This window comes from Sorex araneus, chromosome 2, assembly GCF_027595985.1.
Source record: "Sorex araneus isolate mSorAra2 chromosome 2, mSorAra2.pri, whole genome shotgun sequence".
NCBI classification, from domain to species: domain Eukaryota; kingdom Metazoa; phylum Chordata; class Mammalia; order Eulipotyphla; family Soricidae; genus Sorex; species Sorex araneus.
Genome location: NC_073303.1, coordinates 234,543,527 through 234,568,978, shown reverse-complemented (window position 1 = coordinate 234,568,978; position 25,452 = coordinate 234,543,527). Strand labels below are relative to the sequence as shown.

The window sequence follows — 25,452 nt, the reverse complement described above, 5'->3', positions numbered from 1 at the left end:
CGCGCTTCTGCCCATTTTACAGAGCAGTAAACTCGGGTCGTGCTGGAGAGGGGGTCCGGCCACCCGGGCGGGGCGCGGCTGATGCCCGCGGAACCCCCCACCCCCTCCCCGGCGCGCGGCCGGTCCCGGCGGCCCCGCCCCCACGAGGGACGTGAGGCCGCGGCCCCCGCGCAGCGCTGGGACATGTGACCGGCTCCCGCGGCCGCGCCGCCTCCCTCGCCCCGGGCCCGCGCCGCGCCGCAGGGCGCAGAGCTGGGGAGCCCGCCCCGAAGTCCACCCCTGGTCCCCAGAATCGAAACCGAAAGGAGGGGGGCTGGGGAGGGGCGGAGCCCGCACAGGCCTCGCCCCCTGCCCTGCGCGGCGCGGCGGCGGCGGCCGCTGGACCCGACAGGCGCGCCCGGGGTGGGGGCGCCGCGCGCGCACTGCGGACGCCCGCGGGCAGCCGCGACCCCCGCCACCATGTCCCAGGACGGCGTGGAGGTAGGACGCGGCCCCGGGGGCGCGGGGGAGCGCGCGGGGGACGCGGGGAGGAGGCGGGAGGTTCGCAGCGCCCGGGGACCTCAGCCGCAGCCCAGACCTTCCCCGCCGCGCCGGGGCTCGCCCCCTCGGAAAAGGACGGGGACGGTCGCATCCCGCTGCACCCCGCCTCCTCCAGGCGACCCCCGAGAGGAAAGGCGGGGGGCGGCCGGGCTGGGTCAGGTCAGAGGTCAGGGGCTCGGGATTACCTGGCGCGGCCGCGTCCCTGAACCTGGGTGGCGCGCCGCGCGCCCCCGACGGCTCCCTCCCTCCCGTTGGGGGGACTTTGGATTTTTCCAGGAAACGCCGGGGGTGGGGCGGGGTGGGGTGGAATGGGAGGATGGAGGGAGGTAGAGGCCGAAGCCGGAGACCCAGTTCAGACCCCGAGAAGGATGGTCTGGCGAAGGGGAAGGGGGGGCTCCCTCTGAGACCCCGCACCCCTGTCCCCACCCCAGCTGGAGAAGAGCGTCCGGCGTCTGCGGGAGAAGTTTTATGGCAAGGTCTCCCCTAAAAAGGCGGGGACTCTGATGAAGAAATTTGGCAGCGACCACACCGGAGTGGGGCGCTCCATCGTGTACGGTGAGCCGCTGGGGGGGCACCCCCTCCCCCGCCCGTGAGAGTTGCGCGCGCACGGTGAGGGGGAAGGGAGGAAGCTGGGACAGGTTTGTCTGGACCGGGAGGAGAAAAGGCCCTTTCAGACTTAATCAACGAGGATGATCGGTTTGGGGTCGCAAGCCTCTTTCAGGGCCTTTATTATGTAACATAGCGAACCGCTCTGAACTAACCAGCACTTCTCTTGCCCCTGCACCCCCAGAGGTCAAGCAGAAAGATGGACAAGAGCTGAGTAATGACCTGGACGCCCAGGTAAACCGGGGTGCTGGGGAGCCTCCTGCCATCATTCCTCTGGCTACCTACCTCTGTGGCCCCTGGTTGAACCCCGTGCACTTGATCTCAATTCAGTGTCCGGCCAGAGGCCTGCAAACAGTTGGTGCTTATTACATGAACGTGAAGGAGAAAAACAAGCAATGGGGGAGGGGGATCACAAATGCAAATAAAGGGCATCATGATGGGGAAGGCAGGGAAGACTTCTTGGAGGAGGTGATGCAAGATCTCTTGAGAGGGTGGCACGGAAAGGGTCTTTCTCCAAGAGGAATTGATGTGAGCAAAGGAGCAGGCCCTCAGGTGGGGTTGAGTAGATGGGGCTTGAGGGCCAGGGGTGCCGAATGAATGAATGATGAATGAATGAATGAATGAGGTTTTGAAGCCCAAGCAAGTGGGCACTTGCGCACTTTGGTGGCTGGTGCCCTGAGGGCGTCACCTGCCTCCCAGAGACGTGTGACAGACCCAAGCTACATTCTTACGTAATTTAGCGTGAATCACGCCCTCCCCACGCGGACAAGCATTTCCGGAGATATGCACACTTGGGGGTTCAAAGCAGAGAGTGGTTGGGCAGGACCCTCAGTGCAGGAGCCTGCCGTCCCACAGAGCCAGGAGGAACTGTAGGACCTGGGTCCGAGCCCCCCCCCCCATGCAGGTAGGGAAACTGAGGCCCAGAGTGCAGTGTCTGCCAGCAGCGGGCAGGCAGCAGCTGGGCCCCAGGAGGCCCCTCACTCCGTGGGCGCCCACAGCTGGGGGGAATCGAGTCCAGTTGGGACTGGGTGCGGCCCAGCTCGGAGGCTGAGCCTGGGGGCACGCCTTGCACGCAGCCGACCCGGTTCAACCCCTTCCATCCCATATAGCCCCCCAGCACCACCAGGAGAGACTCCTCAGGGCAGAACCTGGAGTCAGCCCTGAGCACCACAAAAACAAAACCAAAAAAAAAAATGTTTTTAAATAAAATAAAGGGGGAAATTAATTAATTAAGGGGCTGGAGCAATAGTACAGCAGGTGGGGCGTTTGCCTTGCACGCGGCTGACCCGGGTTCGATTCCCAGCTTCCCATATGGTCCCCCAAACACCGCCAGGAGTAATTCCTGAGTACATGAGCCAAGAGTAATCCCTGTGCATCACCGGGTGTGACCCAAAAAGCAAAAATAAAATAAAATAAAATACCCCCCCCAGCCTGTAGCAGCCTAGCCCTGGGGTGAGGGCAGGGGGCCTCCCCAGCATATTCCCTCAGCACATGCCCCAGCTTTAGGTCTCAGTGTTTCCCATCTGAACAGTGGGGCTAGCGGCAGGGGGGGTCCCATTTCTTGGGAGGAGGCACATCCAGGTCACCCACCTGGGCCCTGGAGAAGTGGGTGCTGCTGCAGCTGAAACAATAGGAAAGCAGGGAGGACCTTTGCCTTGCACCCCAGTTTGAGCCCCAGCACCCCACAGGGTCCCCCAAGCACGGCCAGGAGTGATTCTGGAGAGTAGCAGAGCCAGGAGTAACCCCTGAGCATCGCTGGGGATGGCTCAGAAAATAAGTGAGCGTTGGGGGCTGGAGCGATAGCACAGCGGGTAGGGCGTTTGCCTTACACGCGGGCAACCTGAGTTTGATTCCCAGCATCCCATATGGTCCCCTGAGCACCGCCAGGAGTTATTCCTGAGTGCAGAGCCAGGAGTAACCCCTGTGCATCGCTGGGTGTGACCCAAAAAGCAAAAGAAAAAAGAAAAGTGGCTGTTGCTGAGTCCATTCCCTGTGGATCAGGGGACACCCCTGGCCCCTCCAGTGAAAGCAAACACCCTTAGCTCTTGCCCCTGGTGTCTCACCCAGGACCCCCCTGAGGACATGAAGCAGGACCAGGATATTCAGGTGAGTCCAGGTTGTGGGGGGGCGGGGGGGGCGTATGTTAGGTAGGTGCAGGAGTGACTACCCTCTCATCCCTCTGCCCCCCCCAGGCAGTGGCCACGTCCCTCCTCCCGCTGACCGAGGCCAACCTGCGCATGTTCCAGCGTGCCCAGGAGGGCCTGATCCCCGCCGTGGACAGACAGTTCGCCTGCTCCGCCTGCGACCATGTGTGGTGGCGCCGGGTGGCCCAGCGGAAGGAGGTGGCCACCCAGACCCCCACATCGTGGCTGCTGTCCCCAAACCCCCAGGGACACTGGTGGCGGGAGCCTGACCTCCCTGCAACTGAAATCCCACCTCTGGGGGCTCAGCGGCCCCTCACCCGCATTGGGGCAAGGGGGGAGGAGCTGTGTATCTTGGGGTGAAGGGGGGTCCCCATTTACGGCCTTTGAGCAAACCTGGGACTGCCTTCCCCTGCCCCCACGCCCCCTCCCCGCCTCCACCTCCCCTTTACCCCCCCTCCACCCCCCAGGTGTCCCGGTGCAAGAAATGCCGCACGCGGTACGAGCCAGTCCCCGGGGACAAGATGTGGGGCCTGGCCGAGTTCCACTGCCCCAAATGTCGGCACAACTTCGGGTGAGGGCGCTGACCCCCCAGCCCTGCAGCCCCCCCCCCTCCTCCCCCCCCACCGTCCCCGGGGGCCGGGACTTGGAGCCTCATGGCCCTGCCCGCCCCCAGGGGCTGGGCCCAGATGGGGTCTTCGTCCCCCTGCTACGGCTGCGGCTTCACCGTGTACCCGACCCGGATCCTCCCCGCGCGCCGGGACCGAGACGGAGACCGCCGCAGCGTGCACAGTCACTCCTGCTCCGCTGAGGACTGCTACAACCGGCGGGGTGAGCCTCCCCGCCGCGCCCCCGCCCCTGATGTGGGGGGGGCGGCGGATGGGCTTTTCTGGGTTGGCTCGGGTTGACTCTGGTGTTCGGGAGACTCCAGCACGCAGCCCTGCCGGGCGCCAGGCAGTACTTAGGAGGGGATGTATGTCAGCTCTCGCGGCCGCTTCATCTCTGCGGCCGCAGACCACGGCCCTGGCCCTTGCACGTGATGTCTGTGCCCCCCACCCCCCACGCCTTGGCAGGACCCTGCCACCCCTTCCATTCAGGCGCCCTGCCCGGCCACCTCTGCCTGGGCCCGCTTTGGCCTCTGCCCATCTCTGTGTTCTCTAAGGCCACTGGGGAGTTCACCCCTGTCAATTTCACGTCCACTAATGCCCCTTGTCGATTTCACTTCCGGGAGTCCCCAGCGCTCCCGGTCCCTGCTCTTCCCCAGCCCCTTCCCCTCCCTCCTCACCCCTCACCGGACCTCAGCGCCTCTCCCTCCCCAGAGCCCCACGTGCCCGGCACATCCTGCGCGCACCCCCACAGCCGGAAACAGAACCATCTCCCCAAGGTCCTGTACCCCAGCAACCCGCACATCAGCAGCGGCTCCACCGTGGCCACGTGCTTGAGCCAGTGCGGCCTCATCGAAGACCTGGACAACCTCATCCTGGAGGACCTGAGAGAGGAGGAGGAGGAGGAGGGGCGCGGGGAGTAAACACGACCACCACCCCCCCGCGGGGGTCAGATGCAATGCAGACGGAGTCCGTGGGTGTTTTCTGTTAGAGAACGTGATCAGCTCAATCCTCGGTTTCAGTGGCCCTGGGTCCCGGGGACTGGCAGGGGGCGCCTGGGCTGATGTGTAAGGGCAAGTCAGTGCCGTGTGGCCGCAGGCAGAGTCACAGAGGAAGTGGGGACCAGTGACCCCATCTCCCCAGGGAATTGAGCGGATGCACCAGCTGGTCACAACCTAAGGGGCCGGATGAGCATGGCGGCCTTCTTGAGAGAGTAAGCCCCACCTCGGAACTCAGCCCAGTAGACGCCATCCTGGTAGCGGCTGCGGTAGTGGCCCCCGCGGTGCCACACACCGTTCAGGTTGGAGTGGGCACAAGCATGGTACCACCAGCCTCCCCGCTGGTACAGGGCACAGTTACCTGAAGGGGGAGGGGAAGAGAGCATCCATGTTCCCCCACCAAAATAAGCCTCACCTTCTAATGGGAGCAGGCCTGTCCACCCGAATGGATTCTAAGCCCTATTCCTTTGTCTCCCACCATAAGAAAGCTAAATACAAGTCACACATTCCCCACCCCCACGCTGCAAGTTACAAGTGCTATCACCCATTTAATTTTCCGGTCACACCCAGCTCTGCTCAGGGCTTACTCCTGGTGGTGCTCTGGAGAGTGTAGTGGTCCCAGGAATGGAACCTGGGTCAGCCACACGCAAAAAGCAAACACTTGGGGCTGGAGGGATAGCACAGCAGGTAAGGCATTTGCCTTGGATATGGCTAACCTGGGTTCGATTCCCAGCGTCCCATATGACCCCCTGAGCACTTCCAGGAGTAATTCCTGAGTGCAGAGCCAGGAGTAACCCCTGTGCATCGCCAGGTGTGACCCAAAAAGAAAAAAAAAAAAAAAGCAAACACCCAACCATGGTTCCAGCTCCCCCTTAGTCCTATGGGCCACTTCAACAGTATATGACATTGTAACCTCCAAGAAAATATCTGATGTCCCTATCCCCTCACCAGAATAAAAGTCCCCTTTCCTGCTTTTTGCTTACCCTCACCCAAGGGCCACCCTGTCCTACTTTCTTGAACCCCTTCCCTACGCAGCCCAGCTCCCCCACCAAAATAAGGCCCCTGTTACCAGAATAGGAGTCCCGGTCTCTGTCCACAGTGCTGAAGGGCTTGTCATTGTGCCAGGAAAGTGAGTCACCAGCATCCCCGTGGTACTGGCCAAGCCGCAGACGGTAGTGGTCACTCTCTGGCTCCAAGGAGAACCCATCGTAGTGGGCTCGTGCTCTGCGGCCCCCCCAATCCTCCAGGAGGACCAGGAGTTCATGGTCCCCGCGGCTGGTCAGCTGGTGCACAGGTTCAAGGCCAAGCCAGTATTCTCCATCAGGCTGGCCAAAACCCACCTGACAGGGCAGGAAAGCCAAGTGGTCAGGGGCCAGTCCACTACCTACTCTGTCCTGTCCCCCCGATCCCCCTGCACGTGCCTACCTTGTAGTGCTGCCAGGTGGTAAAGAAGTTGACTGAGCCATCCTGCCGCCTCTGGATCACTGTCCAGCCTCCGCCCTCCAACTGCTGCTCGCACCAGGCTGACACCACATAGCGGCCCAGCCGCAGCTCATACACGCCACTCTGCCCGTGTCCTGCCTGCTGGGCTTCAGCACAATCCCGCCAGGGGCCTGTGGGCATTGGTATATGACAAGAGGCACAAGCTGGCCCATTCCTTTTACGTGAAGAAAAGTCCTGATCCTTCCTTGTCCCCTCACCAGAATAACAGTCCTTGCCTTCCATTCCATGGCCATAATAAGAGCCCCCAACCTCCATCTCCTTACCTATGTGAGATTCTGATTCAACTCTTTCACTAGCAAGTGGAGAATCCTTAACTTTTTAAATACTGAATCTACTCTTTCCCCAACTTGATCATTCCCAAATAGGTCAGATTCTCACCAAAATACCAGTTCTGAATTCCCAGTCTTCTCGTCAAAATAAAAGTCCCTCTTTTTTTTTCAGGGGCAGGGATCGCAGGCCAGTGTGCAGAGTGCATGCTTTGCACTGTAAGATCCTGGGTGCTTTTGCTGGCACCCTGAAAAGACCTTTATTTTCTGTTTTCACATGCATTGTCAGAACTTTTATCTTGTCCAGCCTCACAGTCCTAAATCCCCCCTGCCATTCTCAGGATAAAGGCAGCACTTCCTCCCAGACCCCTCAGCAGTAGGGGAAGCTGCCGTTCAAATCTTGTTTCCTGCTTCCCCACTCCTCACACTGCCGCCTTTCTCCTCCCCAAGTCTTATGCCCGCTTACCAGTTGGTTTGGTGGGCGCGGCCGGGCGCCCCGCAGACAGTGGGGAAGCCAGAGGTCTCTGCTGCCTCCAGGTCTGGTCTCTCTGGGACTCTGGTTCTAGCCGCCTGCTGGTGGCACGGGTACTGCTCGCCAAACTGCCTGGGATGGCTGGTGCCGGGGGCAGTGGCAGAACCTGGAACGATCAAGACTCCAAAGCTGGGGCACTAACAGTCATTCCTGGGGGGCGTCCAGCACTTCTAAATCTCCCAGAACCCAACGGGGCAGGAACTGGCTCTCCACCCCTTTCCTGCAGCCTAAACTCTAGCCACCAAGGGCCCAGCGTTGTCAGCGTTAAGACACTTTCGCTTATCCCACCCACCCCAGTCTGAATCCTTGTACCACTATGGTCCTGGGCACCGCAAGGGACTCTTGAGCACAGAACCAGGAACAACCCCTAAAGGAAACCAGGTGTGGCCAAAAAACAAGAGTAAGTGAAAGGTAGGCGTGAACTTCCACACTGGTGCCTGACTAAGTGTTAGAAATTCAAGGGGTTGTGCATTTGGGGGGGTATCCAGGATCACGTCCAGGGCCTTATCCTTGGTGAGACATGTGCTCTACCACTGACCCACATCCCTGCTGGGTTCTTTAAATTTTGTTTTGGGGCCACCCTCTGGTTCATTCCTGGTGGGGCTCAGGGAACCAGATGGAATCTGGTTCAGTCGCATGCAAGATGAGCGCCTCACCCCCTGTACAGTCTCCCAGCCCTGGGGGGGCGTGGTCTGGTCTTTAGCGACACAACGGACTTGGCTATCGGATTCCATCAATATGCACAACAAGCAGATCAAGCTGAAGCAGCGCCAGCTGCTATTTCGTTTTGACCTACATATGTTTTGGGTGGAGACTTCGAGAGCTTTTCAAATTCCAACCCTGTGGCTAATAACTCCTGATTTACCAGCAGCGCTGCTCACTTTGTGATGCGCCAGGTGGGGGGCTTTGGGAGGGCAGGTTTTGGGGTTACCTGCTGCTGCCCACCCGCGCCGCCGCCGCCGCCGCCGCCGCCGGCGGGACACAGACGCTCCAGGCGGGCGATGAGGCCGCTCTGCTGCCTGACCAGCTGCGCCAGTTCCCGGAACTTGCTGTCCAGTTGGTGGAGGCCGGCTGCAGCGCTCTGCGCCTCGGCGGACGCGTTGAGCACGCGTTGCCCGAGCAGGGCCAGCGCCGCCCCCGGCTCCGCCTCCGCCGCTGGCCCCACCCTCCACGTTGGCTCCGCCTTCTCCGCCGGCTCCGCCCCCGTCGTTGGCTCCGCCTTTGGCGCTGGCTCCGCCCCCGGCTCCTGCCGCAGCTGCGCGCGCAGCTGGCCCAAGCGCGCGCTCAGGCCGCGGTTCTCCTGGCGCAGCGCGCGCACCTCGCCGGCCACGGCGCGGTCAGACGCCGCCCGCCGCTGCAGCTCCCGCAGCTGCGCCTCGTGGAGGTCCAGGCGCACGCGCAGCGCTGCCACTTCGCTGGCATTGGCCATCTCGGGCGCCGCGGGGCGCGCGGTCGCCGGCCCTCTCCAGCACACGGCGCCCGTGAGCTGCTGTGGGGGTAGCACGAAGGTGTAGGTGCAGCGTGGGGCGCCGGCCCGCGCCCAGCACGCGCCCATCAGGAGTAGGAGCAGGGGCAGGAGCTGGGGCACCTTGAGCAGTCGGGAGACCGTCATGGCAGACCTGGAGACAGAGGATCAGTGGGAAAGAGGGGCAGACCCCCGAACCCCGACTCGCAGATGGAGTTGGAGCATATCTGCACGCTTACACATACATACATATAACGCGCGCGCGCGCCCCTCCCAGATTGGCGCCAGCAATCACTGAGCACTTACGGTATGCAGACCTTGCGTCTTGGTGCTGGCAGTATAGTTGAAACAGGGCACAAAAATCTCTATCCTGGTGATCAAGAAACCAAGTGAATGGAGGGAAGGATGCATAGAACGTACTAGAAGGCAGAACAGCACAAGCAGAAGAGATGTGGAGATCTGTGCAGAAGTAATCATGGGGAGGAGGTCACTTTGGAGGGGGGTTAGGCCACACTGGTTCTGGAGAGTTCCTCCAGGAGGGGCTTGGAAGATCTTGTCATGTTGGGCACCAAACCTGGGCCTAGTATTACACGGTGGTGGCGGGGAGTCGGGGGAACGACAGCAAGTGCAAAGATCCTGAGGTTGCCTGATGTATTTGTGGAAACTCGAAGGTCACAAAGAAAGCGTGGGAGCAGGTGGGGCCAGTCCTAAGTCATCTCCCAGCATCCCAGGCTAAAATTTCCGTCACCTTTGTTACCTTTTCCAGGGCTGAACCCAAGCATCCTCCAGGCCTCCCAGGGCTTCTGTTCAAGCCCCTTCTCCAAAGATTCCCTCTGGCGACCCCAGCTGCACTTTTGACCTTTGTTTCTTCTCATGGCCAGGCCACCACCTCTGAGTCTTTTCTCCTTTGGCCGCCAGAGGGAGCCTATGAGCCTCGCAAACCCTGTCCCCTCCGCTCAGCGTCCTGGTACCCAGGTCTTATCCAGTGGTTCTGAGCTCCCAAGGTGGCCCTCCCCCACCTCCCCTGGCACATCTGGACTGAATGTATTAGCATTCATCACTCTGAAATGGACAGCTTACCACCTCGGTTACACCGAAATAGTTTCAGAAGCTGTATCCGGCCTCACCTTCATTCCCCTGTTCTGTCCCCAGCTATGGGCTGAGGAGGTGATTCAGAGGACTGGGGGCTGCAGGATTCCCGAGTTCAATCCCCAACACAACATGGTCCCTTAAGCACTGAGCATGAATAACCCCTGAGCACCTCTACATATGCCCCCCTGTACACAAAGGAAGCCACAAAGAAAGCAGCCAGAGAGATTAATAGAGAGCGCAGGGTGCCTTTTCCTGTAGGCGGCAGACCCAGGTTTGATTCCTGGTACCACAAATAGTCCCCCAAACCCTGCCAGGAGTGATTCCTGTGTGCAGAGCAGAGAGGAAGCTCCGAGCACAATGTGATGTGGTCCTCAAACCAAATAAATAAAATACAGGGGCCAGAGTGATAACACAGAAGGGACGGTGTGTTATCACTTGCATGCGGCCAAGCCAGATTCTATCTCCAGCACCACACAATGTCCCTAAGCACCACCAGGAGTAATTCCTGAGTGCAGAGTAAGGAGTAACACCTGAGCATCATGGGGTGTAGTCCCAAAAGCAAAACAAATAAATCAAAATATAAACTAAAACGGGGCCAGTCAGGCCAAAGCACAAAGCACAAAGTAAAGTGGGTAAGTCACTTCGCCTTGAATACAGCTGACCTGGGTTCAATCCCCAGCACCCATATGGTCCCGTGAGCACCAAGAATAAGCTTTGAGCATTGCCATGTGTGGCCCCTCAAAAAAAAAAAGAATAATTTATAAATAAACAGGTCTGGAGATATAAGGAAGAGTGAGGGTAAAGGTGCGTGGCTGGCCGAATCTGGTTGCATGCCATGCAGCGCAGGGATCTAACTTGGGGCCTTGAACATGCCAGGCATGGCCTCCAGCTCTTTGCGCCATCTCCCCCGGGCCCTGGAAGTGGGGATTATATTTTATTTATTATTTTGCTTTGGGGGCCAGACCTGGCAGTGCCCAGGGGTTACTCCTGGCTCTGCGCTCAGGAATCACTCCTGGCAGTGTTTGGGGGATCCTATGGATGCCAGGGATCGAACCTGGGTCGGCTGCGTGCAAGGCAAACCCCCTGCCCGCTGTGCTATGGCTCAGGCCCCCCAGTGGGGATTTTAAATAGGAGGAGTGAGAAGCTGCCGTTCAGGGAGGAGTAGAGCATGCAGGATGGGAGGAAGAAGAGTAAGAAGGTCCTGAGGTGCTAGAGTGTGCCCAGAATCAGGGGGAGAGGGGAGGGGAGGGCTGGAGCACCGTGGGGAGGATTCCGGCCTTCACACTGAGGTAGGTGGGGGCGCCCCATAGTCCTGTACTCACGTGTCAAGCAGGATCCTGTCCTAGGATCCCTGGATGAGACAAGTCACCCCTCACACCCCCAGGAGCTAATGTGTGGGTCCCCTCCAGGGACTCAGGGAGGGGGAGGTAGAGGCAGGCCCAGGAGGACACCCCCATAACCAACTCCAGGCCGCCTTGCTCTGGCCTCTCACCTCTCCTGCTGAATTTCGCCAGTGCCGGGAGGACTCCAGGAGTCCGATTCTGAGTGGATCACCGCCTGGCCTTCGAGCTGGGGAAGGGGTGAGGCCGGAGCTGGGGGGTCAGGAAGGGGGAAGAAGTGAGGAGGAGGAGGAGGCTGAATGTGATTCCGGGCTCAGGGGAGCTGACTGTAAATATTTAGCATTTCCCACGTGGGAACAGAGGCTGAATTGCCAGACCCCTGGGCCAGGCCACCAGGGCCTGATAAACACAGGTCACTGCTCGGGAGGTCCCCCACCCCCAGCTGAATGCCGGCCGTGGGAGGCTGCAGGCCCCTGGGGAAGGAGAATCCCGGGAATCCAGACACACACACACACACACACACACACACACACACACACACACACACACACACGGATGTATCCTCAATTAGATGCACACATGCGCACACACATACACGCTTTCTTTAAAAATCCCATAGAGCATCTCAGTGCCCGCAGCTCCTTCCCAGCGGCTATCCAGTCTCCTTCGCCCAGTCTCAACATCTTCTCTGTGGTGCTTCAGAGAGGGCGAGCCATCGGCCTGACTTTATCTGCAGGAGAAGTTTGGGAAGGATGCTAAAATTCATGCATACAGAGTCACAGCATGTAACAGTACTGACAGACACAAAGGGACAGACACAAAGGGATGCCTGGGACAGAAGCAAAGCATTGCAGGAAAAACAGCAAAGCTGGGCTGTGTGTGTGTGTCTGTGTGTGTCTGTGTATCTGTGTCTGTGCACATATGCGCATGTGTGCACTTGGGCTCCTGATCTGTCAGGGATGTGCATAGATAGAACTGGAGAGGCTGGAATTGACTCAGTGGCATTCCCTGGCATGGTGAGGTCCTGGGTTCCAGCCCAGCAAACACACCAGAACAGGGTCGGAGAGGTGGTTCAGTGACGAAGTTCAGGCTTCGAGTGCCGGGTCCCTGGGACTTGTCCCTGCACCACACAGACTCCTTGAGCACCACCAGGAGTAGCTCCTGAGCCAAATAAACTGCCAAATAAACCCACAGACAGGACAGGAAATACAAACTGGGACACACACCCAACGGCTTACCGGCAAACCCCTATCACACCCAGCCACAGGCCGTCACATGCAGGCCAGAGACACTGAGAAACCCTGACGCCCCCGCCCCCGCCTCCACCGGTCTGGCCCGCAGGTCCAGCTCTGTCACGCTCACTGGCTGTCACACCCTTGAGGTGGCCAATCCTGCCGGCCTAGGGGCACAGAGGACATGGTCCATCTGAGGGTGTAAAAGGCTTGGGGAGCAAATGAGGAAGCAACAAGGATGCTTCAGTCTCCCTGACCCAGTTCTTTTCCCTGAACACGGGCCCCAAGAATACAAAAAGGCCAACAAGATGGGGCTGGAGCAATAGCACAGAGGGGAGGGCATTTGCCTTGCACGTGGCCAACCTGGGTTCTATTCCCAGCATCCCATAGGGTCCCCTGAGCACCATCAGGAGTAATTCCTGAATGCAGAGCCAGGAGTAACCCCTGAGCATTGCTGGGTGTGACCCAAAAAGAAAAAGAAAAAATAGAGCAATTTGGCCAAGACAGGGAAGAAACTCAGTCACTGGTGGGGGCCGGAGTGATAGGACAGTGGGGAGAACGTGAGTTAGATCCCCGGCATTCCACAGGGTCCCCGGGGCACCGCCAGGAGTAATTCCTGAGTGCAGAGCCAGGAGTAACCCCTGTGCATTGCCAGGTGTGAACCAAAAAGAAAAAAAAAAAAAGGCCAACAAGAATAAATGGTCAAGGGGGCTGGAGTGACAGCACAGCACAGCAGGGAGGGCGTTTGTCAGTCACATAGCTGACCTGGGTTCGATCCGCAACATCCCATGGGGTCCCCGAGCACTGCCAGGAATAATTCCTGAGTGCCAAGCCAGGAGTAACCCCTGAGCATTGCTGCGTGTGACCTAAAAACAAGAAAGGGTGGGGGGAAGAAAAGCATAAATAAATAAATGGGCACATTGGAGAGAAATGGCCAGGCTGGGCTTGGGGTCTGGAGAGGACCAGAGAGAGAGAGACAGAGACAGATAGAGATAGAGACAGAGACAGACAGAGATAGAGACAGAGACAGAGACAGACAGACAAGGCAGATTAGTCTGATAGAGAATCAGAGAGATATGGAGGGAGACATAGAAATGGGGTCTTAGAAATGGGAATCAGGACAGAGATAGCTTTTTGGATTTTGGGCCACACTGGCGATACTCAGGATTTACTCCTGGCAGTGCTCGGGGACCCAATGGGATGATGTGGGGGATGAAACCTGAGTTAGTCGTACCTACAGTCCCCTCTGTACTATCTGCAGCCCCGGGGACAGAGATCATTGGCGGCAAAGACCAAGTTGGGGCAGGGGGACAGAAGTGGAAAAGATGAGAAAGAACTGGGCAGGAAGGGCAGGGGGAGGGGAGAGCAATGGGGAAGGAAACGCTGAGCAGAAAGAGAGGTGGGGGGCGGGTGGTGTCGCTGACCGGCCCCCACAAGTTCTGGGCAAGGATCCATAGAGCAGAAGTGAAGACTGGGGTTTGGGGCGGAAACCAAGAGGGGGCGAATTAGGCATGAAGTTACCGCCCTGCCCTGAGTTTCCAAGAAGGTGACGTCAAGTTTCCAACCCTCAGCCCGCCTGCAACAGCGCGGTCCGGGGAGATGACCCTCAAGTCATTGCCATGTGCCGCGGCTGCCCCACCCCCATCCTGGACCCCCAAGAATCGTGCATGCATCATCTCAATTAATTGGGGGAGGGGGGCGGAGGGGAGAATCCTTCCCGTTCTCACTTTAGGACATTCTAGAAATCGTGAGAAGGGGAAGGCCGGCTCTGGCGCCCTTAGCGCGCGCCGCTTCCAAGAACCGCGAGGCCCCGCCCCTGTTTCCGTAGAAACCGGAACTATGGTAACAGGCGACTCCTTAGCAACGCCCTCAGCCCGCCCCGAAACGTCATCGCGCCGCGCCGCCCTCCGAACGCGGCGCCGGAAGTGAGCGGCGTCCCGCCGGAAGCGGCGGGCAGGAGGGTCCGCGTGGAGCACCCGGCAGCATGGGGCAGTCGGGGCGGGTGAGCTGCGGCGGCCGGGCCGTTGGGGGCGCGGGGGCCGCGGGGGCAGGGCCCCCCGCGAGGTCGCGGGGCTCACCCGGCCCGTCTCGCCCCCGCAGTCCCGACACCAGAAGCGGGCTCGGGCCCAGGCGAAGCTCCGCAACCTCGAGGCCTACGCCGCGCAGCCGCACTCGTTCGTGTTCACGCGCGGCCGCGCGGGCCGCAGCGTCCGGCAGCTCAGCCTGGACCTGCGGCGGGTCATGGAGCCCCTCACCGCTACCCGCCTGCAGGTCTGCAAACGGCGCCCCCTTGCCCGGTCCCCGCCGCGACCTCCCCCACCCCCCGGTACCCGCAGTGCGGAGCGCATGAGGCCTCCGCCTTCTTGGCTGGAAAAGGGGACCGATGTGGTCGACCCTCTGCGGGGGCCCCCCGGGTTGCCTGTGGATGGCTGGAGGGAAAGGCGGTGTGGGGGGGTGGTCTCGAAAGCGATCACGGCTGGCTCGGGGTCTGGGGATGTAGCTTAACGGTAGAGCCTGGCACTTTCAAGCCCCGCATGCCGTGATCCAGGGGATCCACCAGTTTTAGCCGAGAAACCTTTTTCTGTTCGCTTGGGTTTGGCTTTGGGGCCACGTGGGACCTAAACCCGGCTGGGCCGGGGTGTGGATTACACTGGTCTGGGGAACCAGGCAATGCTGGGGATGGGACCTGGGATCTGGGACCTCGCGCTCGCCAAGCCCGCCCTCTGGCTAGCCCGTAGGTAAGTCCTCCCGGCCCAGCTAACTGCTTCCATCATGGTGGCACCTTGCAGGTTCGGAAGAAAAACTCTCTTAAGGATTGTGTGGCAGTGGCTGGGCCCCTTGGCGTCACACACTTTCTGGTCTTGAGCAAGACAGAAACCAACATCTACTTTGTGAGTGGATGCCACCCCACCCCCCCTACACGCCTCCCCTCCTTTGTTGTCTCTTCCCTCTCTGTCCCCAAGTCTAATGATGATACCCAAGTGCCTCTGAGCCACTGTGATTCTGGCTTCAAAGTAAACGCTCTGATGAGATGGGGCCCAGGTGGAGATGGAGGCTCTTCCCCTCCCCCGGCCTCCCCCCTGAATCTGCCTTCTCTGCAGAAGCTTATGCGCCTCCCGGGAGGCCCGACGCTGACCTTCCGGGTACTCAAGGTGAGAGGCTTACCTGGCCGGGGGCGCGGGCCAAGCGTGCTGGCCCTGTGGACCCGGCCTACCTGCCTGTGCTCCTTGTCCGCAGTACACACTGATACGGGACGTGGTGTCGTCCCTGCGCCGCCACCGGATGCACGAGCAGCAGTTCGTCCATGCGCCCCTCCTGGTGCTCAACAGCTTTGGCCCCCACGGCATGCACGTGAAGCTCATGGCCACCATGTTCCAGAACCTGCTTCCCTCCATCAATGTGCACCAGGTGAGTGGGGGCGTGCTGAGGGCCACACTTAACCCGTTGCTGGCGGGGGAAACTGAGGCTGGCTGGTGACCTCTGTCATCTGATGTATTTGTGCCTTGACTAGTCATGGGGGGGTCAGAGGGCAGCTCAGTGGGCTTCTGCTTGCCGGCGCCCCAGGAGCGAACTCCAGTGCTGAGTGGCTGTGCCTGCCTTGCTCACCCAACCCCCGAGCCTGCTGGGAGACTGACCTGACACCCCTTGCTCTGCACAGGTGAACCTCAACACCATCAAACGCTGCCTCCTGCTCAGCTTTGACCCCGACTCCCAGGAGCTGGAGTTCCGCCACTAGTGAGTGGGGGGCCGGTGCGGGCGGGCGGGGTTTGCCTGCACTGTGTACGTATGTGCAGCTGATGACAGCATCGCTGCTGAGACTCGATGATGGCTCAGCCTTAAAGTAAACGCTCTGATGCACATCACTAAGGGGGCACCATGGGGGCAGCCCGGTACCCACTCCCGCCTGACCCTGCCCTGCGCCCCCCTCCGGGTCCCACAGCAGCATCAAAGTGGTCCCAGTGGGCGCCAGTCGGGGGATGAAGAAGCTGCTGCAGGAAAAGTTCCCCAACATGAGCCGCCTGCAGGACATCAGCGAGCTGCTGGCCACGTGAGCCCGAACCCGGGGTGGGGTAGGGCAGGGCAGGGGGCCCCCAGCGCCAGGATCCCCGGCTGAGAGCCATCCGCTCCCACCCTGCAGGGGTGCAGGGCTGTCGGAGAGCGAGGCCGAGCCCGACGGGGAGCACAACATCACGGAGCTGCCGCAGGATATCGCAGGGCGCGGGAACATGCGGGCGCAGCAGAGCGCAGTGCGGCTGACCGAGGTGAGGTGTGCCACCCCGCCCCCACTCAGCTCCAGCCGGCCCAGCACCCCCCGCCGGCCAGGGTGACGCCCCTGTCCCACGCCTGCTTCTTGTCACAGATAGGGCCCCGCATGACGCTGCAGCTCGTCAAGATCCAGGAGGGCGTCGGGGAGGGCAACGTGCTGTTCCACAGTTTCGGTGGGTCCAGGGGTCCCCAGGCAGGCTGGGGGGGGGGGGCCGGCCCGGGCAGGCGAAGCTGACGCCGCCCCCTCCCACTCGCGCTGCAGTGCACAAGACGGAGGAGGAGCTGCAGGCCCTGCTGGCCGCCAAGGAGGAGAAGCTGCGGGCCAAGGCGCAGCGGCAGGAGCAGCAGGCCAAGAACGTGCAGCTGAAGCGCGAGCGGCGGGAGGCCCACAAGTGGGTGCTGCCCCGGGGGCGGGGCCCGGGGGCAGAGTGGGGACTGCCACACTGCCCTGTCCCCCCCCCCTCCCAGGAAGAAGAGCCTGGCGGGCATGAAGCGGGCCCGGGCTGAGGGGGACAGTGATGCTGAGGACCCTGGGGCCCCCCCGGAGACAGGGGCGACCGGCCAGCCTGAAGACGAGGAGGACGAAGCCGAGTATTTCCGCCAAGCCGTGGGGGAGGAGCCCGATGAGGGTGCGTGACTGGGGGGACACGGGTGTCCCATGGGCCTGTCCCAGGGCTCCCCGTCCCTGATGTGCGCTTCCCCCCACAGACATGTTCCCCACAGCAGCTAAGAGGCGGCGGCCAGGAGGGCCACCGGGCCGGAGACAGGGCAGGGAGCAGGCCCGGAACAGACGCGCCCAGGGGAGACCCTCGAAGACCCAGGGCCAGTCCTGGGGGGCCCAGGGCAAGACGGACCCTCGGAGTGCAGGGCGGGCCCGGGGCCCTGCCAAGCGCCCCAAGAAGCCTGCCTGAGGCTGAGCCGGCGATGTGCCCCAGATTGGGGTCTCGGTTTCCTTCCATGAAGGAGTAGTCCCTCCCCTTCCCACAGCAATAAACTTCTTGTCCCACCCGATTCTGTCTGCATGGGAGGGGCACCGTGTTGGGGCTGTTGGGGCCCCCAGGCCACGTGGCACCAAGACCAGTCCCATCCCGTGAGTAGAGAGCGGAAAGGAGGAAGGAAATGTGGGTGCTGTGGGGCGGGGCTGCGGGAGTGGGAGGGGCCGGTGGGCTGGGACCCGTGGGCAGTGCAAGGGCCCGCCAGTCTCAGCTCAGCCATGGCGGAGGCCACCAACTCAGGTGAGGAGCCGTAGGTGGGTGGTGACTGCTCTGAGCTGGGAGCAGTCCAGGGCGCAGGGAGGGGGCCTTGCCTGGGAAGGGCAGGAGGGCTCGGGCTGTGGGCAGAAAGCAGCAGTGGGGGTCGGCCGAGCCAGGGTGGGAGTGATGGGGCAGGGCCCTGCCGGGATGGGCGGGACCAGAACCAGGGGAGCCAGTCTGGAGGCAGTGTTGGGCACTGAGTCACGGGAAGTGGGAGGCTACTGAGGGCAGTGCCCTGACAGCTCACAGAGCTGCCTGATGGCTTTGTGCACAGCCAGGTGATTACCAGAGGGCACCAAAGCCAGCTGGGTCCAGGAAAACCCCAAACCCCACAGGACTGCCCCATAAGTGTCCGTGGGCTTTCAAGGTCCTTTCCCTGGCCGTCACAAGGAGCTGAGACCAGGGCCCCTTCCTGAAACAGCCCAAATGACAAACTTGCAAATCACACCCAGGCACCAGCCAGCCCGGGTGGATGGGGCCCCACCCAGCAAAGGCAAAAGCCGAGTGTGGGCGCCCCCTGCTGGCCACAGGGGTGGTGGTCGGGCCAGGGCCACACCCAGCCCAACACAGGCCTGGAACAGGCTGGCCGCCAGAGGAAGCGAGAGTCGGACCCCACAGTCCTGAGGAGGTAGGGTGGTCGCCTTGCACAGTCCTTGGGTTGCTCTTGACTCTGCAGTGATTGCCGAGCACAGCTGGGCATGGCCCAAACACCAGCGTCCCCAGCCAGGCCGGTCCTCAGAACTGCAGGGACCCTTAGTACCGGCAGGGAGGAGGTACGATGCCCAGCACTGCCAGGTGCAGGCTAAGCCCCAGGGGTCTCGGAGGAGCCCTGACCCGCTGCCCCACCATGCCCGCAGGAGCAGTCCCGCCATGCCCGAACCACATCTTGCAGGCCGTGGACAACCACCTCAGCAGCATCCAGGAGCGCTTTCTGTGGGTCATGCTGGTGCCCGAGTTCCTGGTGGCTGTGGCGGGCAACGGCCTGGCACTGTACCGCTTCCGCACACGCGAGCCACGTCCGTGGCACCCGGGCGTGGTCTTCTCAGCCCAGCTGGCCACGAGCGACCTCCTCTATGCCCTCACGCTGCTCCCGCAGGCCGCCTACTTCTACCCCCCCAAGCATTGGCGCTACGGGCTGGCCCTGTGCCTCCTCGAGCGCTTCCTCTTCACCTGCAACCTGCTGGGCAGCACCGTGTTCATCAGCTGCATCAGCCTGAACCGCTACTTGGGGGTGGTGCACCCCTTCTTCACCCGCAGCCACCTGCGGCCCAAGCACGCCTGGGCGCTGAGCGCAGCGGGCTGGGCGCTGGCTGCTGTGCTGGCCGCGCCCACCTTCCACTTCACCCGCCTCCAGGTGGCCCAGCCGTGCGGCAACAGCTCAGCACAGGTGCCCGAGGGCTGCACGCGGTGCCTGGGCACGGCGAGCAACAGCAACCTGGAGGCCTTCTGGGCCTACAGCCTGGTGCTGGCGGGGCTGGGCTGCGGGCTGCCGCTCCTGCTCACGCTGGCGGCCTACAGTGCCCTGGTGCGGGCTCTGCAGCGCAGCCCCAGCGTCACGGCGGCCGAGAAGCGGCGCGTGGCGGTGCTGGTGGCCAGCGGCCTGCTCCTCTATGCCACCTCCTACGTGCCCTACTACGTCACCCGGGTGCTCAACCTCTCTGCGCGCCGCTGGTGGAACCGCCAATGCCCCCAATTTGCCAATGTGACCCAGGCCCGGGAGGCGCTGGACCTGGGCGCCTACAACGCTTACCAGGTAGCCCGGGGTCTGGTGCCGCTGGCCATGTGCGTCCACCCACTGCTCTACATGGCCGTGGCGTCCAGCCTGCGCTGCTGTCACCCGCGCCAGCCCGGGGGCGAGGACCCGGATGCCAAGAGCTCCGGGCAGGCCCTGCCACTCGCTGGCACAACTACCCGCCGGGTCTCTGAGACCCCAGAGCTGCGCCCACCAACAGGCCCATCCTGAGTCCTGAGCTCTCGGGCCGGGCGAGGCCAGCGGGGCACCAACGCTGGAGCAGTGAGACTTTCCACACCCAAGAACCGGCGGTGGGGCAGGCCCCCACCCCAGTGCAGGACAGCGGCACCCCGGAATAAAGGAACCGCAGAGGGTGATCGGAACTTTTATTGCTCTCGAGGCCCCACTCTCCAACGGCGGCTTCTCTCGGGCGCGGAGCCCCACGGCGCGAAGGACGGCAACAGGCAGCTTAGTTGGTGGACGGCCTAGGGAGGCGAAGGGCAGTGTGGGGGCCCAGGACCTCGGAGGGCATCAAGACATGGTCCCCTCGGTGGGGACTTTGAGGTGAACAGGATGGCCCCATGCAACTACGGAGGCCAAGTGGCCTGGCCAGGACCTCCCAACACAAAATGGACAGAAATGGACAATAAATGTGCATTTGAATCCCTACGGGCCTCAACTGGTAGTAGGAGGGTGGAAGGACGGGGAGGTGGGTGGGCCCGCCGCCCCCCTTATGGGGTCTGGAAGGTAGGATGTGCCCTGGCAGATGCAGGAAGGGAACCCAGGGCTCCTGCCTGCAAAGCGAGTGTGCGGCTCCTTTCAGCGCTGCCCCCGCCCGAGGACGTGGCGCACTTACTTGGCCCACTCCACGTTGAGGATGAGGTGGTCGTAGCCAAAGCCGGACACCCCAGCAATGGCCCGTGCAGCATCCTCACGGCGGTGGAAGCTGATGAAGGCGAAACCCTGGGAGAAGCAGGCCGGGGGTTCAGGGGCGCTCCCGGCTGAGTGGTCTGTGAGTGCCCCACCCCCCGCTTCCCCAGACACCACGCACCTTGGATTGGCCGGTGGTCTTGTCCTTCGCCAGGTAGATGCGGGAGATGGAGCCAAAGGGCCGGAAGAGCTCCTGCAGGTCCGTCTCACGCGTGTCCTCGGAGAGGTTGGTGACTCGGATGGTGGCATTGTCGTCGGCTGCGCGGGCAGGCACAGGCGGTGGTGAGGGCGGTAGGGTGTGTCACGGGGAGACCGACGGTCTCGAAGAGGGCCCCTCCCACCTCACCTCTGCGGTTGGGCTGCATGGACTCCCCGCGACGGCTGGCTCCGTCCCTCAGGCTTGGTGGCACGTACTTCCCGGTCTTGCTCTGGGCAGCCTGCACGGGCTCCAGCTCTAGGAGGGAAAGGCTAGGTGAGTTGAGTCCCAGCTCCGGCACCTGGTTCTTCCCAGGCCAGGGCGACGTGAGAGAAAGTCTCTCAAGAGACGCCTGAGAGATGCTCAGAGGGCCGGAGGCCAGGCACTGGGCATGAGTTCTATCCCTGGGACCACCCACCCTTCGGCAATAAAAGTGGACAATGGGGGGCTGGAGGGATAGCACAGCGGGTAGGGCGTTTGGCCTTGCATGGGGTCGACCTGGGTTCAATTCCTAGCATTCCATAGAGTGCCCTGAGCACCACCAGGGGTAATTCCTAAGCGCAGAGCCAGGAGTGACCCCTTGCATTGCTGGGTGTGACCCAAAAAGAAAAGAAAAGTGGACAATAGCCTGTGCTGAGTCCCTACCCCAGCCCTAGCCCCGCCCATAATACACCCCGATGGCCACACCCCCAATATAGCCCCGCCCAGAAAAAAACACCCCTCCAGGTGGCCACACCCCCACCTCCAGGAAGCTTCTCTTTCTCGCCCGTGGACAGGCCCAGCTGCTCGGCCAGCTCCTTCTGCATGGGCCCCAGGGTGTCCTTGTAGGGGCAGCGGGTGGTCCAGTGGTCGCCCTTGCAGATGCGGCAAGACACAATCTTCTGGCCCTTCAGCTTGTTCATCGGGTCCTCCTCCTCTTGGCAGTTGAGATCCTAGTTGGGGTGGGGGTGGGGGGTTGGTCAGACAGCTCAGAGGGGCCCCCTCAAGACCTTGTCACCCCACCAAACATGGCCCACACTGACCTCTTTGCTGGTGATGAAGGTCATGGAGACATCGTCGCTGACCGTGGTGGTGGCCACGTTGGGCCCTGGGGGGTCGAACTCAGAGTTTCCAAACTTCTTCCAGTTCTGGGCTCCGAGGTGGGGGGGGAGGGCGGGGGCGTGCAGGTTAGAGAAGCCCCACGCTTCAGGCCCCCTAAATACCTCCCACAGCACTGAGGGGGCCAAAGTGGGAGTGTTGTGGGGCTAACAATTCCCCAGGGGGGCTGGGGAGTGGGGCCACTCAGGCTGATGGCCCAAGTGGCGGCAATGCTCAGGGATGTCAGGGGTCACCCAAACACTGAAGACGCTTAAGTTAGGATTTTTTATTTATTTATTTATTTTGCTTTTTGGGTCACACCTGGTGATGCACAGGGGTCACTCCTGGCTCTGCACTCAGGAATTACCCCGGCGGTGCTTGGGGGACCATAAGGGATGCTGGGAATCGAACCTGGGTTGGCCACATGCAAGGCAAACGCCCTACCCGCTATGCTATCGCTCCAGGACGGTTCGCTCAGTGGCTACAAGGCACCCGCTTACAAGTCTGAAGCCACAAGCCCTGAGCACGGTCCAGGCAGCACCCCTGGCTGTGACTCCGGCAGTGTGAAAAGACAGCACAACTAGAGTGCCCCGCTCAAACGAAAGATGCTGGAGGCCCCGGGCCGGGCTCAGGGGCCAAACGGGGTGAGACCCTGGCCCCATCCCCAACTCCCGACAAGTGGCTGCCGGGCACCTGCAGACCAGGAGCACCACAGCGACCCCTGGTGAGCGCAAACCGCACCGCCAGGAGCATCAGGATGCACGCATCAGTGGCCCACAACAAAGGGCTAAATAAAACCTTAAGCCTCGGCTTCCTCTCCTATAAAACGGGGCGCCAGCACTCCCCACCTCCCTGGGTTGCCAAAGGCACTGAAAGAACCCGCGGCACGTGGCTGGGGTCTGGCTCTCACCTCACCACTGACAACACCTCCCAGGGGTCCAAGTCAGGTGGAAGAAGACCCCAGACCTATCCTCTAAGGTGCCCTGAAATTTCTGGGGCCCCTCAGGCTGCTTCCCTTGGCCTCCTATCAGCTCCAAGGGCGTAAAAATGAACAGTTCAAGCCCTCGTTTGATGAAGGTATCCCCGGTATCTCGGGAGCCTCACTTTCCTGCCTTTTGTTATTTTGGAATTAACACCAGGCAGTGCTCAGGGGACCCTAAGGGATACCGGAAATCAAGCCTATCAGCTGCATGTAAGGGAAGAGCCCTACTGTCTGGGTCCTCACCTTTCTCCTTGCAACAGCTTTGGACGCCTTCCGAGTCTCGATCCTGAAGGTACGGACAATCTGCGGGTGGGAATGGGGCAGGAAAAGGTGTCCTGAACCTCGGGGGCTCTTGGGAGAAGCAGGGTGGGGAGCAGGAGCAACCCCTCCCCTCTCCCAGCTGAGGCCCCCAGTCGCCCAGGCGGTCTCACCTTGAACTTCTTGCCATCCTCATCGATCTTGTACTCCGTCACCGTCTTGATGTTCCCGTTGATGACCTCCTTGGGAGGTGGCAGCGGAGCTGAGACAAGGGACAAGGAAAGAAGCTCTGGGAATGGAGCCACGGGAGGAGGGGGAGGGCAGTTAGGGGCGGGGTGTTGCCTGTCACTTACCTCCCGGAACTAGCTCAGGTTCTGGGCTGGCGTCGCCAGGAGCCAGAGGGATTCCCTTCAGGAGTTCGCTGGTGACACATTTGTCTGCAAGATGGGGTGTTGGGGTGTGCGATGGATCGGTGAATGCGGGGGAACACTCTGGGGCGATGCCAGCCCTGGGAGCTGGACCAGGGAGGGTAGGCAGGGCTGTGGAGGGGGCAGGGGTCCCCTCCCGCCATGTCAAGCATCGGGGATTGCGGGGTGGGGGGGGAAGGAAGGGCAGGATTGTCGAGATATCGGGGCACTCCTTCCAGGCTGGAGCCGGTTCTTACGACTTCCGCCCAGAGAAGAGGCGGCCGCGGGGAGGGCTCGGCCGGGGTGGACGCAGGAAAGGGGTGGGGGGGGGCGGTCAGTGAAACCGGCTGGACCTGGACGCGGTTGCCCAGGCTGGCCGTGAGGGGGGCTCCCACGGCAGGGCCGGGCTGCGGGCCGCGGGGCGCCCGCGCGCACTCACCATCCTCTCCCTCCTCCTCCACCTGGTCGGCCCAGCTGGGCTTCGAACTGCGGGAAGAAGTTTGCGGGGACGAACAGGTGGGGATCAGCGAGACCGGTACCCCGCGGTCTCGAAGTACCCCGGCGCCATCATACCCCCGACCACCCCCCGATCGGCCTCTCGGGTCCCGATGCGCCGTCCCCCGACTCACTCAAAGTCCCCGGTCGGCATTGCGGAACTCTCTCCACGCAGCCCGGGCCCAGATCAGAGACCGGAAGCGAGTGGAACGAGACTTCCGGTGCCGCCGCCTAGAGAAGTCCAGCGGAGGCTTTTGCTGCGCTCCCTGCCGGCAGGAGGCGGAAAACCTCCGTGTGCGCGGACTGGGAGTCGGTAACGGGGCAGCCTTGCAGAGAACAGCAAGGTATTATGCATCACGGCTGATCGCATTGAAAATTTTTAGTTGTTCTTTTGGTTTTGTTTTCTTGGTTTTAAGCCACCTCTGAACCCCCGGCGGTGCTCAGGGGTTACTCGAACTCCTCATTCAGGAATGGCTCCAAGAGGTGCTAGGGCTATGCCAGAGATCTCGTTTAAGACAAACACCCCTACCCGCTGTACCACCTTCGGTACCTTTGGTGTTTGGGTTTTTTTCTTTTTCTGTATTTTTTTTTTTTTTTTGCTCTGGGCCATACCTGGTGATGCTCAAAGGATCACTTCTGGTGGGGCTCAGGATGCTGGGGATCAAACCCAGATAGGCTGCACGCAAGACAAGCGCCCTGGGGGCTGGAGCAATAGCACAGTGGGGAGGGCATTTGCCTTGCACGCTGCAGACCGGGCAGACCCGGCTGGGTTCAATTCCCAGCATCCCATATGGTCTCCTGAGCACCACCAGGAGTAATTCCTGAGTGCAAAGCCAAGAGTAACCCCTGAACATCACTGAGTGTGACCCAAAAAGAAAAAAAAAGGGCCCTGTCTGCTGTTCTCTCTTCCTGGCCCGATTTTATTTTAAATTTGTTTTGGGGGCCACACCTGGCTTTGCTCGGGCTTACTCCCGGCTCTGTGCTGAGATCACTCCTGATCTCAGGGACCATATGGGTCGCCAGGGATCAAACCCAGATATGCTGCACGTGAGGTCAGTGCTCTCTCTCCTGCCCCTCTCCTGATTCATTTTTGGGTTTTGGTTTTGGAACCCTACCAGGTGGTGTTGGGGAGGAGCTACTCCTGGCGGTACTGGTGTGGAACCCGGAACCTCCCCCCCCACACAAAGTCTGCACTCTAAGCCTTGTGGACCATTATCTCCCCAGCCCTGACCCACAATGTTGGTGGGTTTGTTTGGGGTCCATGCCCTGCCATTCGCGTTCCTGACTTGAGCTCAGGAGTGACCCCTGGTGGTGCTGGGGTTGACTGCGCCTTCACTCCTGGACTAGCTCTCCACTGCTAGCTAAGGATTTTTTCCTTTTTTTGGTCACACCCAGCGATGCACAGGGGTTACTCCTGGCAGTGCTCAGGGAACCATATGGAATTGAACTCAGGTCGGTCAAAAAGGCAAACGCCCTTGGGGGCCAGAGCGATAGTACAGCGGGTAGGGCATTTGCCTTGCATGCGGCCAACCTGGG

The 25,452-nt window shown here is 61.4% G+C and overlaps 5 protein-coding genes and 2 non-coding genes across 8 annotated transcripts; 5 read left to right on the top strand and 2 right to left on the bottom strand.

Moving 5' to 3' along the window:
• The first annotated feature begins 207 nt into the window (after positions 1–207).
• On the top strand, positions 208–4,855 carry SHFL (shiftless antiviral inhibitor of ribosomal frameshifting). 2 transcript variants are annotated; one of them, XM_055128615.1, is made up of 8 exons: positions 208–480; positions 972–1,095; positions 1,331–1,380; positions 3,214–3,252; positions 3,339–3,488; positions 3,758–3,861; positions 3,964–4,118; positions 4,590–4,855. In XM_055128615.1, exons 1-8 carry the CDS (start codon positions 460–462, stop codon positions 4,727–4,729), a joined length of 783 nt encoding a protein of 260 aa, XP_054984590.1. In that variant the 5' UTR covers positions 208–459; the 3' UTR covers positions 4,730–4,855. The 2 variants fall into 2 exon arrangements, with proteins under 2 accessions (XP_054984590.1, XP_004616818.1); XM_004616761.2 differs by having other exon boundaries at positions 212–480; positions 4,607–4,855.
• A 141-nt stretch (positions 4,856–4,996) lies between these two features.
• ANGPTL6 (angiopoietin like 6) lies at positions 4,997–8,803 on the bottom strand. The gene is made up of 6 exons (XM_055124611.1): positions 8,411–8,803; positions 8,123–8,338; positions 7,126–7,297; positions 6,316–6,503; positions 5,960–6,230; positions 4,997–5,251 (listed from the first exon to the last, which is right to left on the bottom strand). Exons 1-6 carry the CDS (start codon positions 8,801–8,803, stop codon positions 5,061–5,063), a joined length of 1,431 nt encoding a protein of 476 aa, XP_054980586.1. The 3' UTR covers positions 4,997–5,060.
• A 5,442-nt stretch (positions 8,804–14,245) lies between these two features.
• PPAN (peter pan homolog) lies at positions 14,246–17,597 on the top strand. The gene is made up of 12 exons (XM_004616763.2): positions 14,246–14,322; positions 14,421–14,591; positions 15,110–15,211; positions 15,422–15,472; positions 15,558–15,728; positions 15,979–16,055; positions 16,261–16,368; positions 16,459–16,582; positions 16,681–16,759; positions 16,849–16,978; positions 17,055–17,215; positions 17,295–17,597. Exons 1-12 carry the CDS (start codon positions 14,305–14,307, stop codon positions 17,495–17,497), a joined length of 1,395 nt encoding a protein of 464 aa, XP_004616820.2. The 5' UTR covers positions 14,246–14,304; the 3' UTR covers positions 17,498–17,597.
• Positions 15,276–15,357, top strand: LOC129403095 (small nucleolar RNA SNORD105). Its single transcript, XR_008629073.1, has one exon. It is a non-coding gene; the product is annotated as a small nucleolar RNA SNORD105 (small nucleolar RNA).
• Positions 16,105–16,184, top strand: LOC129403106 (small nucleolar RNA U105B). Its single transcript, XR_008629079.1, has one exon. It is a non-coding gene; the product is annotated as a small nucleolar RNA U105B (small nucleolar RNA).
• Positions 17,598–18,055: 458 nt separating the features above from the next.
• On the top strand, positions 18,056–19,871 carry P2RY11 (purinergic receptor P2Y11). The gene has a single exon (XM_055129075.1). It carries the CDS (start codon positions 18,618–18,620, stop codon positions 19,800–19,802), a length of 1,185 nt encoding a protein of 394 aa, XP_054985050.1. The 5' UTR covers positions 18,056–18,617; the 3' UTR covers positions 19,803–19,871.
• Positions 19,872–19,943: 72 nt separating this feature from the next.
• Positions 19,944–24,139, bottom strand: EIF3G (eukaryotic translation initiation factor 3 subunit G). Its single transcript, XM_004616558.2, has 11 exons — positions 24,051–24,139; positions 23,861–23,907; positions 23,368–23,451; positions 23,188–23,276; positions 23,000–23,059; positions 21,720–21,824; positions 21,440–21,629; positions 20,848–20,955; positions 20,623–20,759; positions 20,428–20,534; positions 19,944–20,056 (listed from the first exon to the last, which is right to left on the bottom strand). The coding sequence occupies exons 1-11, from the start codon at positions 24,068–24,070 to the stop codon at positions 20,041–20,043; spliced, it is 963 nt and encodes a 320-aa protein (XP_004616615.1). The 5' UTR covers positions 24,071–24,139; the 3' UTR covers positions 19,944–20,040.
• Positions 24,140–25,452: the final 1,313 nt, after the last annotated feature.